This window comes from Octodon degus, unplaced genomic scaffold (genome assembly GCF_000260255.1).
Source record: "Octodon degus isolate 3935 unplaced genomic scaffold, OctDeg1.0 scaffold00050, whole genome shotgun sequence".
Classification (NCBI taxonomy): Eukaryota; Metazoa; Chordata; class Mammalia; order Rodentia; family Octodontidae; genus Octodon; species Octodon degus.
The window spans coordinates 12,164,276-12,176,598 of NW_004524626.1; the positions used below are offsets into that span (position 1 = coordinate 12,164,276).

Sequence of the window (12,323 nt, forward strand, 5' to 3'; positions counted from 1 at the left end):
ATTTATTTATTTATTTTTGAGAAGGAGTCTTACTATGCAGCTTGGGCTGGCCTCAAACTCTCGGCCAGTGATGGTGAAACTTTATAGACACTGGAGCCCAAACCTCATTTATTGCTGAGTGCCAACCCTGGAATTAATCTTTTTTTTTTTGTATTTTAGGGAAGGGTCTACAGGGTGTTCAGGGTCTCCCTACTAGATCAGACTCATAGTGATCTGCCTGTTTACAGCCTCCCGAGAGCTGGGATTAACAGGCGCCACCACGCCCAGTCTCAGTCTCCCTCTCTGCATGCCCCAGGGGTGGGGCCAGAATGGCAGGCCCAGGGATCGAATCCCTGGCTCCTGCGTCTGCTTTAGGTGCTTTAATCCGCTGAGCTATTTGGCCAGCGCTAGAATTAACCCTGAATCCTGAGATTTTTGTTCAGAAAAAAGAACTCATACATTAACATCTTATGTCTAGAAAGAAAAATGAATAATTGGTTTACCATAGGTTTGCCACTGCTGTAGTAGGAGATCCACCTGCCTCAGCCTCCCAGGGGCTGGGCTGAGTTTGTGACTGTGGTTCAAAGCTAGGCCTAAGTTAGTAAAAATGGCATTTGGACTCTCAAATATAAAGGCTTGTTGGATGTGGTGGCACAGCCCTGTAATTCCAGGTACCCAGAAACCTGAGGCAAGAGGAGCCCAAGTTTGAGCCCAGCCTGGGGCACTTAGTGAGACCCTGTCTCTGAATTAAAAAAAATAAAAATAAAAACACTGGGAATGCAGTTCAGTAGTAGAGTGTTTGCCTGGTATGCCTGGGCCTCTGAATTCGGTCCCCCAGTACCATTTTTTTTTTTTAATGAGCTAGGTGTGGGAGGCTGAGGCAGGAGGATTGCCATAAGCCCAGTCTACAGAGTAAATTAAAGGCCACCCTGGAATACATAGTGAGATTCTGTCTCAAAGAACAACAATGATGAAAAATCCAAACCAAATAAATAAGAAGAAGAAAAAAAAAAAGCCTTCTGAGACATTCTAGTGGCTTCTAGGGACCAGAACTTGACTGCATATTTGAACTCAAACCCTCTGGGCAAAACTGAGGATCCGAGTGGCTGAGAGTTGGCAGCCAAACCCCAGGCATTTAATTACACTGCTGCAGAGAACGCTGCGAGGTGCATCCGACACAGACAATTATTTTAGGAAAGCCAGGGAGGCTTTCTCTTCCTGCCACTTAAAGCTTGCTTCTCTTTTACAATTCAATATTTCCTATGTTGAGAGAAAAGGCCTTGTTTGCCTTAAAGGACTCGCGAGGCAAAGCAGGGAAGAGACGTTAATTATGTTGAATCGGGCTGATTTGTTTCTGCGCAAATGAAAGTCTTTGGGGGAGGGAGTTCTTGTCCTAATTGCTTGGGGAGCGGTGCCAGGGGGGAGGGGCAGGGGCGCTCAGGCTCCTGCTCGCTGTTTGGCTTTGTGTTGGTGTGTGCTGTTGGCTTCATCCGGGAAGGAGAAGAAGCTCATTCTACCTCCTTCCAGAGCGAGGGTTGGGGCCTCCCTCGTCTGAGGTGGGGCTTCTCAGGGGAGAACAAAACACAGGTTCCACTCCAGTGACCCCAGCATTCTGGGAGGCTGAGGCAGGAGGACTGCATGGAGCCTAGTGTGGGCAACTCAGTGACTCAGCAAGTGCTCAGTGTGAAGGCCCTGGGCTCAGTCCCTAGGACACTGAGAGAAGCTGTAGGCGCCCACTCATGCAGAGATTGTAAATTCTGGGAAAAAGCTGAATCTGTGCTACAGGATTGTGGGGGATTGAGCGCAGGGCCTCGTACGCCTTAGGCAGGTATTTCACCACTAAGCTACATTCCCAGACTTTTTATTTTACTTTTTTTTTTTGCGGAACCGGGGATTAAACTCAGGCCCTTGCACTTGCCAGGGAAGCGCTTATTCCACTGAGCCATCTCCCTGGCCCCTTATTTTACTTTTGAGTCAAGGTCTGCTAAATTGCTCAGGTTGGGCTTTGGTTTGGGATCTTCCTGCCTCACCCTCCCAAGTATTCAAGATTACAGGCCTACACCACTAGAGGCTCAAATTTTGTTTCTTATTAGAATTTACTAAATGATGCTGCCTAACAACTTTTGCAATAGCATTTATACCGCATCAGGTACTAATCCCAAATCAGGTGGAGACAATTAAAAGTCTATGAAGGGGGGCAGGGAGATTGCTCAGTGGAATAAGCACTTCCCTGGCAAGAGCAAGGGCCTGAGTTCAATCCCCAGTTCCGCAAAAAAAAAAAAAAAAAAAAAAAAAGTCTATGAAGGGCTGGCCAGATAGCTCAGTGGATTAAAGCGCCTGCTTAGGCAGACGCAGGGACTGGGTTTGAATCCTGGAGTGCTATGCCGGCCCCATGCCCGGGGTACACTGAGACGGCAATTGAGACTGGGCGTGGTGGCATGCGCCTGTAGTCCCAGCGCTTGGGAGGCTGAAAACAGGAGGATCACTATGAGTCTGATCTGAGTAGTGAGCTTCTGTAGACCCTGTACTAAATACATAAATAATATAAAATAAAGTCCATGAAAGCGCCAGGCATAGCGGAAGCTGAGGCAAGAGGAGTATTGAGACTGAGTCATGAGCCAGCCTGGGCTATGTAGTGAGTTCAGGGCCAACCTGAACTACATTTCAAGACCCTGTCTCAAAAAGACTCCAAAAATAAAAATTAAAATATAAAGTCCATGGGAGGCTGTGCATAAATTCTATACAAAGGGGAAGCCACAGGGCTGATCCTTATCCCAGCCTGGGAAGACCCCAGCAGCAGGGACCCAAAGGGGTTCTGCGTAGGTGGCAGCCTCATGAGGCTCACACCTGGGCGCAGGCCAAGTGCGAACGGAGGGGGTGCAGCCTGGGGTGCCCAGGTAGGCAGGCGAGTGCTAAGGCCTGCAGCATGATTCATTAGAGGCCTGTCCGAATGGTTTATTTTCCTTATAAATTAGCACAAGAGTCAAACTCAGTCATGCAATTATGTCATTTGCTCACATTGCAATACGGTTAAAGAAAACATAAAAGACGTTACTGAGTGGGAGAGGAAAGGGTGGGGTAAGAGCAGGAGTCTCTGGGCAGCTCCGAAAGCGAAGCTGGGCTTCTCTCTCCTGGGCTCAGCGGGCATCAGGATGATGCACAGCGATCGATCTCCGGGCTGTTTTGTCTCCTTGTAAAAGACCTGTGGTTTATCAGAATCTCTTGCATGCCTGGCAGAAGACATGGGGGAAGACCAGCATTTACCATTTCCCAGCAGCCAGGAGGCCAGGGCAGTAGGATCTCAAATTGAAACCTAAATTGGGTGAAGACCTATAATCCTAGCACTCAGGAGGCTGAGGCAGGAGGATCACTGTGAGTGAGTGTGAGACCAGCCTGCGCTACGTAATTCAAGGCCAACCTGGACTGCATAGTGAGATCCTGTCTTTAAAAAAAAAATGTTTTTTTTCCATTTCCCATCTTACCGTGACGATTCATCGATTGCCTGGACCCATGTGTCACTTTTGCTCGGCCTCTTCACTTACCTCTGCAGCAGCCAGAGGTCACTGTGAGCACTCGAGCCTCAGTGTGTCCCTCTGCCTCTCTAGAATGTTCCATAGCTCCCACCTCCCCTGGGCAGGAGCCGGCCCTGCGTCCTCTCCCACCGTCCTCTCCCACCGTTCACCTGCTTACTTCCCTGCTGCGGCCTCACAGGCCTCCCGCAGGTTTCCCAACTCCACATAGTGTTCTCTGGCTGCTCCTTCGTTTCCGCGCCATCTTTGCTCAGATGAGAACTACGGTTGCAGCCTAGTGACCCCCACATCCTCTCAGCCCTTCTCCTGAATTATAGTTCACATTTTTTAAATGAGATTGAGTTCAGTGGAATAAGCGCTTCCCTGGCAAGTGCAAGGGCCTGAGTTCAATCCCCAGTTCCAGAAAAAAAAAAAAAAAAAAAAAAAAAAAAAGAGAGAGAGATTGCAGGGGTCGGGGAGATGGCTCAGTAGAATAAGCACTTGCCTGGCAAGTGCAAGGGTCTGAGTTCAACCCCCAGTTCTGCCAAAAAAAAAAGGGACTTGATATCTGATATTTTCTTATTTCTTATTTTTTGTGGGTTTCATCTGCTTTAATAAAACTCCTGGGGCGGGTGGAGGAGGACCTCCCAGAGGAGCTTCGGTGTGCGTGTGGAGGCGTGCCTACGTGCATGCGCACTCGCGTGCGTGTGTGCAGAGCAGAATCTGACCCGCAGTAGGAGCTTAATAAATGTTGGTGACCCCATTCGACGAGACCATTGTGTCCTTTTAAAAGGGTTCAGGTAGGACCAGCGAGATAGGCAAGTGCAGAGACCGGGGTTCCATCCCTGGTAACGCATGCCATGCCGGCCCCGCCCTCGGGCACACTGAGCCAGCGACCGAGTCAGCGCGTGGTGGCGCATGCCTATAATCCCAGCGCTGGGGAGGCTGCAAATAGGAGGATCAGTATGAGTCCAAGCTGGGTAGTGAGATTCTGAACTAAATACATAAAGTTAAAAAAAAAAGGATTCAGGTGCTGGATGCAGTGGTATATATTTGTAATCCCAGCGGTTTGAGAGGCTGAGGCAGGAGGGTTCAATTTGAGACTAGCATGGGCAACTCAGAAAATAAATAAATAAATAAATAAAAATGAGCGGGGGGTGTAGCTCAGGGCAAAGGACCTGGACTGAGCCACTGGTATCAAGAGAGAAAGAGGGGTGAGGAGAAAGGAGAATAGAGGGGCACACTGGACGTGGTGGCGTGTGTTTGTAATCCCAGCCCTGCAGGTGGCAGAGACACAAGGTTGAGGCCAGCCTGCACAACTCAGGAGGATTTTGTCTCAAGATAAAAAATAAAAAGAGCTGGGGGTGTGGCTTTGTGGTGGAACACCCCTGGATCCCACCCCAGTACCAGAAACCAACAAAAAGTTAGGGCCTATGCTAAGTCCTCAGCTCCACGGAAGCTCCAGGTTGATCGGGGGGCCCGGCACCCCAACCCACCCACTGAGTGTCTTCAGTCCTGTGTCCGCATACTTTGGATCCACTGGGGTGACCAATGCAGACTGAAAAAGCAATTTTTTAAAAGTGTCTGTCCCTGCGCATCAGCTCATTGAACTGGCCACCAAGGCTAGGTGTGGTGGCGTGCACCTGAAATTCCAGCACCGGGAGGCTGAAAACAGGATCACTGAGTCGGAGCTGCATAGAGAGACCCTGTACATTAAACAAACAAACAAACAACAACAACAACAACAACAACAACAAAACCCAAGAGCAATAGTGTCTGTCCCAAACATGTACACATGTATGGGCTCTCTTCTTGGCATTGTTCCCCACACAATACAGTAGAACAACTATTTTTGTTTTCAAGAGGGTTTTACTGTGCAGTTCAGGCTGTACTGAAACTCAGGAAGACCCTCCTGCCTCAGCCTCCCCAGTGCTGGAATCACAGGCATGTGCTACCATGGCAGGATTGTGTGTGTGTGTGTGTGTGTGTGTGAGAGAGAGAGAGAGAGAGAGAGAGATACACATACACACACACACACACACAGAGACAGAGAAAGAGACAGAGAGACAGAGACAGAAAGAGAGAGAGAGAGAGGGAGGGAGAGAGAGAGAGAGAGAGAGAGAGAGAGAGAGAGAAAGAGAGAAAGAGAATGAGTTACTTACTGGCTTGGGGAAGAGCTGAACCCCCAAGTCCTTGTTGTGAACCTTAACACTTCTGTGCCTCGCATCTGTAAAATGGGGCTCCCTGAGGCATAGTCGTGATCCCACTTGATGGCCCCCCAATATCTGCTTTGGAACTTCCCCAGGCCTCTGGGGAAGGGCATCTGTCACCTCCAGGGCCCTCTATTCTCCCAGCAAGAAAGATCAAGGCAAGCCAGGCATGGTAGCTCATGCCTGTCTTCCCAGCTCTCAGGAGGCTGAGGCAGGAGGATTGTCATGAGTACAAGGTCAGCCTGAACTATGTAGCAAGACCTTGTCTCCACAAAGCAAGATGGAGGGGCCCTTCGCAGGGTCACGCCCCTGACCCTGCCTCTCACAGACTCTCTTCCAGAGCCCCGAGGAGGGCTGGCAGCTGTACACCTCGGCGCAGGCCCCAGACGGCAAATGTGTGTGCACCGCTGTGATCCCGGCGCAGAGCACCTGTTCCCGGGACGGCCGGAGTCGGGAGCTGCGGCAGCTGATGGAGAAGGTAGGGGCCTCGGGCTGGTTCCCCACACTGTCCTCACCCCGCCCTGCCCAAGACGCATGCAGGGCTGCCGCACAAGGGTGGTCTTCTGTTTCCTTTTCCTGGATGGTGTTGCAGAGGGAACCCAGGGCTTCCCGCGTGCGAGGCAAGCACCCACCGTTGGGCTGCATCCCCAGATCCAAGGCCACATTTTAATTCAGCATCTGCTCCTCACCTGGGGGAAGACAAGCTAAGGGCCTGGGGGCTTGAGAAGGCGGAAGGTCCTGGGACAGCAGCCAGGCCTCAGTTGAGTGCACCCACCTTATAAGAGCTGACCTGACTGAGCTCTGTGACCCTGTGGGGCTCACCCTCTGCCTCTAGAGGGTCATGGAAAAACACGTTGGCCCAGTCAGGCATGATTCTGCAAGCCTGTCATCCCAGCACTCTAGAAGGCTGAGACAGGAGAATCTCAAATTTGAGTGCCCCCTGGACAGCTTAGTGAGACCCTGTCTCAAGAAAGTAAAGGCCTGGTGTAGTGGTGCAGGTATGTAATCTCAGCACTCAGAAGGCTGAGGCAGGAGGATTGCTGTGAATTCAAGGTCAGCCTGGGCTACAAAGTGAGTTCAGGACCAGCCTGAACTACATAGTGAGACCCTGTCTCAAAAAAACCAAAATAAAATAAAAAAGGGCTGTGTATGTAGCTCAGTGGGAAGGCCCTGGGTTCAATTGCCAGATGGAGCTGGAGTAGATAAAAGGATGCGTGGGTAGTAGTCCAAGTGAGGAAGAAAATTACATGGGAAAGGGAGCATGAGTGTGACACTATGACCAGGGACAGCAGGGGACAGGGTTCTGCATATTGGGACAACAGGAGAAGCGGCCTGTGGAGGGCGGGACTTCGGTCACCCTTAGCCTTGGAGAACGGAAGTCAAACAGTAACCATGGGGACAGGAAGCAGTGAGAAGGCAGAAGCAGCCCAGAAGCAGCCCTTGCACGCTGCACAGGGAGAACCCGCTCCCTCGGCCGGCCGCAGGGTGCAGGGACGACGCAAAGCGGGGCCAGGGCCACGACCAGGCTGAGCGCTGGGGAGGTGGCCTGGCACCTGTGTTACCTGGCCTCGTCTGTGGCCTCTCTGAGTGGGGTGGGACAGGGGGTCTTGGCCTCCAGGGTGGTCTCCGTCTCAGGTCCAGAATGTGTCCCAGTCCATGGAAGTCCTTGAGCTCCGGACGTACCGGGATCTGCAGTATGTGCGCAGCATGGAGACCCTCATGCGCAGCTTGGACGCGCGGCTGCGGGCGGCAGATGGCTCCCTCTCGGCCAAGAGCTTCCAGGTGGGTGCCTGGGCCGAGGGTGAGGGTCAGGGTGAATGGCGAGGGAGGAAAGAAGGCTGCCTGGGGTCTGGGGCCAGGGTGGGCCAAGTGTCTCGGGCCGAGCACTGATCAGAGGAAACGGTGGAGCCGGGCATAGGGACGCACATCTGCCACCCAGCACTGGCGAGGCTGAGGCAGGAGGGTCACTGTGAGTTCCAGGCTGGCCTGGGCCACAGAGTGACACCATGTCTCAAAACAAGAAGGAAAGATAAGAGGGCGGCGCTGCGCGGCAGAAGTCGGGGTCAGGCTTGTGCTCGGGGTCAGGATCCGCCTCGCTGGGTAGGAGCTGAAGGACAGGATGACGGAGCTGCTGCCCCTGAGCTCAGTGCTGGAGCAGTACAAGACGGACACGCGGACCATCGTGCGGCTGCGGGAAGAGGTGCGGAACCTCTCGGGCAGCCTCGCTGCCATCCAGGAGGAAATGGGCGCCTACGGCTACGAGGACCTGCAGCAGCGCGTCCTGGCCCTGGAGGCGCGGCTGCACGCCTGTGCGCAGAAGCTGGGTACGCCTGACCGTGAGCCCTGACCTCTGCCATGTCTCTCACCTCCTGACCATTTTGACCTCCGGAGTCTAAACTTTCTCCCTTGACTTCTCTCCCCAAAGCCAAACCTGGTCCCCAATTCCGGAAGTGCCCCTGACCCTTAGCTGAAGGCCCTCCCTCCCCATCCTGACTCTACACTAGGGTAGATTTCTCCGCCTTCCCTCACTGCTGGTCCCACCCCTCATTCCTCCGCCTGCTCCTGCCCCCCCAGGCTGTGGTAAGCTGACCGGGGTTAGTAACCCCATCACCATCCGGGCCATGGGCTCCCGCTTCGGCTCCTGGATGACCGACACGATGGCCCCCAGTGTGGACAGCCGGGTGAGTAACTACACCCCTCATGCTCTGGGGCCAGCGTCGGGAAAGGCAAGGCCTATGCCTGCTCCCTGAGGCCTAAGGACCGTCCTGGGTCCTCACAGCCCCTTGGGCATGCCCTGGACTAACCAGTGACCAACAGGTAACCTGGGACCTTCTCATCCTGAGAGCCCCAAGGCCCAGTGACCGCCAGTAACTGAGCACAGACCAATGGTCTACTGGGTGGTCCTTGAGGACAGGGACATGTGTGAGCTGATAGGCCACTGCATGGTGGCGGGAGTGTCACATAATGCAAATGAAGACGGTGATAATGTCTCCAGGTGATGTGACCATAGAGAACCATTGTACATGTGGCCTGGCCTAGCTGTGACGTCAAGTAGCACACTGCTTGCTACTGATCTCTGAGTCATTATGTCACTGATTAATGCCTTCCCAAAACCAGACTCCTAGCAAGCCTGGTGAGTGACCCTTGGACCCTGCTGGAGTTATCATTGCTCATTACCTGGGCCCACACGGACCATCCACACACTGCCCAGTGACTGTCCCGTAACACTGACCTTCCTGACAGGGAGGCCACTGAGTGTCCTGGCCACCATCTTGCCATAATGCTGGCCTTCCATAGACCATGGGGGTTCAAGGAACTGGTTGCCTTGGGAACCACACTTGGACTTGCATCTCATTTCATCACTTTCTGGCCAGGGGCCTTGGGCTAGGTCCTTCATGTTTGTGTCCAGTCCACATGTCTTCAGAAGGGCCGAGGCATTGGCACTGACATCCTTAGGATTCGTAGCTCAATAAATAACAAGGCCACTCAGCTGGACTGGATGGTGGTGCGCACCTGTCATCCCAGCATTCCCAGAGGCTGAGGCAGGAGGATAGCAGATTCGAGCCAGCCTGGACAACTAGCGAGGTTTGGTCTCAAAAATAAAGTAAGTGAGCTGGGCGCGGCAGCTCACGCCTATAATCCTGGCACTCAGGAAGCCAAAGTAGGAGGATCACTGTGAGTTTGAGGCCAGCCTGGGCTATGTATTGAGTTGGTCAGCCTGAACTACATAGTGAGACCCTGTCTCAAAAACCAAAACTTAAAAACAAACAATCAAAACAAATAAGTGGAAGGAAGGAGAGTGGACAGCCGAGGGATGTAGCTCAGTGCACAGCCCCTTGGCACAGGTAGGACAAGGCACCACAATTGCTGTGAACACGAAGTTGTGATGGTGGTAGTGGCGGTGAGATGACACATGCCTAGTTACCGGGGTGGTTCCAGGTGTTACCCCTTGGCAGTGACTGCAGGGGGCCTCTTACCGCCCCGTGGCTGTCCAGCGAGCACTGATCAGCCACCGTCCAGTCACTTGTGAACCCTTGGCCCAGGGAGCCCCCAGTCCTTCAGGCCCAAGTGCCATCCAGCTGGGTCTATTGTGAGGTGGGCCACCAGGCTGTGTCTGGCCTTGAGTGGTCGCATGATGGCCACGGAAGGCCTGTGATGGAGCAATGCCCGCTAGTGATGGTTGAGCCCTGAATGGGTCCTGGGTCCCTTGGGTCCCTGCGGTGGTCCGTGCAGTGACCCGCGCTCGTGCGGCTGCTTCTGTAGGTCTGGTACATGGACGGCTACTACAAGGGCCGGCGGGTCCTGGAGTTCCGCACCCTGGGTGATTTCATCAAAGGCCAGAACTTTATCCAGCACCTGCTGCCGCAGCCCTGGGCAGGCACGGGCCACGTGGTGTACAATGGCTCGCTGTTCTACAACAAGTACCAGAGCAACGTGGTGGTGAAGTACCACTTCCGCTCGCGCTCGGTGCTGGTGCAGAGAAGCCTGCCAGGCGCTGGCTACAACAACACCTTCCCCTACTCCTGGGGCGGCTTCTCTGACATGGACTTCATGGTGGACGAGAGTGGGCTCTGGGCCGTCTATACTACCAACCAGAACGCGGGTAACATCGTGGTCAGCCGGCTGGACCCGCACACCCTGGAGGTCATGCGGTCCTGGGACACCGGCTACCCCAAGCGCAGCGCCGGTGAGGCCTTCATGATCTGCGGCGTCCTCTACGTCACCAACTCCCACCTGGCGGGGGCCAAGGTCTACTTTGCCTACTTCACCAACACGTCCAGCTATGAGTACACAGACGTGCCGTTCCACAACCAGTATTCACACATCTCTATGCTGGATTACAACCCCCGCGAGCGGGCCCTGTACACCTGGAACAACGGCCACCAGGTGCTATACAACGTCACCCTCTTCCACGTCATCAGCACCGCTGGGGACCCGTAGGTGCTGTCCCAAGGCTGCTGGGGTCCGACCCTTGTGGTCTGTGTCCTTTCTGGTCTATGTCTCTATCACCTTCCCTCCCTTTTGTTTTCTCTTCCTGCCTCTGCCCAGCTTTTGTTCTCTGCCCTTCTATCTCTTGTATTTTCTCAATTGTGTCTCTTCTCCCTCACTGACCTCTGCTTTTGATACTCCATTTCTGGGTCATTTGGCCTTTTTATTAATGTCCCCATCTTTTTATTTATATATATATTTTTCGTGGTACTGGGGATTGAACCCAGGCCCTTTGCACTGAGCTACACCCCAGCTCTTTTTTTTTTTGAGACCTGGGCCCATTAAATTGCTTATTTGCCCAGGCTGGGTTCAAATTTGAGATCCTTCTGCCTCAGCCTCCCAAAGCGCTGAGATTACAAGCGTACAGAACCACGCCTGGCTTGTCTTTTTATTGATCTGAGCCTCCTCTCTCTCTTTCCCTCCTCGTTCTCCCGGCTTCCCGTGGTCCTCATCCCTCACCCCACCCCATCTTGCCCCACCCCACCCGCTGGAGTTGTCTGCATGGATCTTTCTTTTTTATTTCCATGTTTTCTTTTCAGGTTGTGGGAATAAACAGGACCTTTGACATTTCATGCTTCAGTGGCTCTGTGTGTTGGTGGCCAAGGGGGTGGCATAGATGGAGGCTGGCGCTGGTCTTTCCACTGAGCCCTTGTCCCTTGATTCTGTTTAGTGGCTGGGACAGAGCTTGGGCCCCTTCCCAGGGCAAGCCAAACTTATCCTTTCTTTTTGCTTCATAATTGGAAAACATTTAAAAAAAAAAAAAAAAAAAAAAACTGGGTCATGCCTGAGCTGAGTCAATAACAGCAGCCAGATGTACTTGTCCTGGGTTAGGATAAACTTGCCACACCCCCCACCTGACGCTCCTACCCTTTTATTGGGGTGTGTGTTTCAGGGAACTGAACTCAGGGCCTTTGCACCAAGCTATACCCACAACCCTTTTCATTGAGATAGGGTCTTGCTATGTTGCCCAAGATGGGCTTCAATTTGAGACCCTCCTGCCTCAGCGTCCCAGAGTGCTGGGATGACAGGTGTTGACCCCTGTGTTTGGAAGGAGCTTGGGTAGGACTGGCTCCCAACAGGAGGCCTGGAGCTCTTAGAGAAGGCCAGGCAGACAGGAGGGAAGCCCTGGATGAAGGCTCTGCCAGCTGGATCTGCGTGGTGGGCAGCATGGTGTGCAGGGACAGCGGAGGACATGGGCTGGAGGAAGTGAGGGGTGGCACAGGGTAGATGCCAGTTCCTTGTCAGACCCAAGGGCAGCCCAAGTGGAGGCCTGGTGGGGTATGACTGCCCTCCCCATTGCTAAGGCCTCCCTGATGAAATCATCTCTGGAACTCAGACACCCGGCCATACTGGAAGTGAAACCATGAATAATAAATGGAGCTGCCTAATGCACTCATTTAAAACTAATTTTAAAGAAATCCTCCCCAAGACCAATTAATTTCCATTTAAATGAGCAAGTGTGACAGGAAAAAAAGGATGGATTTCTGGATCAGCTCGGGGAGAGGCTGTTTGCTGGGTGCCTGCTAAGTAAATGAACAAAACCCGGTGGCCCTCACCTGTTGTCTCAGCACATCTGGGAGGCTGAGGCAGGATCACTGTCGTAACCTGGGAGACCCTGACTCAAAATAGAACATTA

The 12,323-nt window shown here is 53.0% G+C and overlaps 1 protein-coding gene across 3 annotated transcripts in view; it reads left to right on the forward strand.

Moving 5' to 3' along the window:
• The window catches only part of Olfm2 (olfactomedin 2), a 67,900-nt gene extending 56,976 nt beyond the window's left edge, over positions 1-10,924 (forward strand). For 2 of the 3 annotated variants that reach the window (XM_023717151.1, XM_004632836.2), the window contains exons 2-6: positions 6,027-6,176; positions 7,334-7,480; positions 7,803-8,022; positions 8,273-8,379; positions 9,962-10,924. In XM_023717151.1, the coding sequence (XP_023572919.1) occupies positions 6,027-6,176; positions 7,334-7,480; positions 7,803-8,022; positions 8,273-8,379; positions 9,962-10,639 (1,302 nt within the window). In that variant the 3' untranslated portion in view covers positions 10,640-10,924. The remainder of the gene's footprint in view (positions 1-6,026; positions 6,177-7,333; positions 7,481-7,802; positions 8,023-8,272; positions 8,380-9,961) is intronic. The other variant, XM_023717152.1, reaches the window with a different exon arrangement.
• The last annotated feature ends 1,399 nt before the right edge of the window (positions 10,925-12,323 follow it).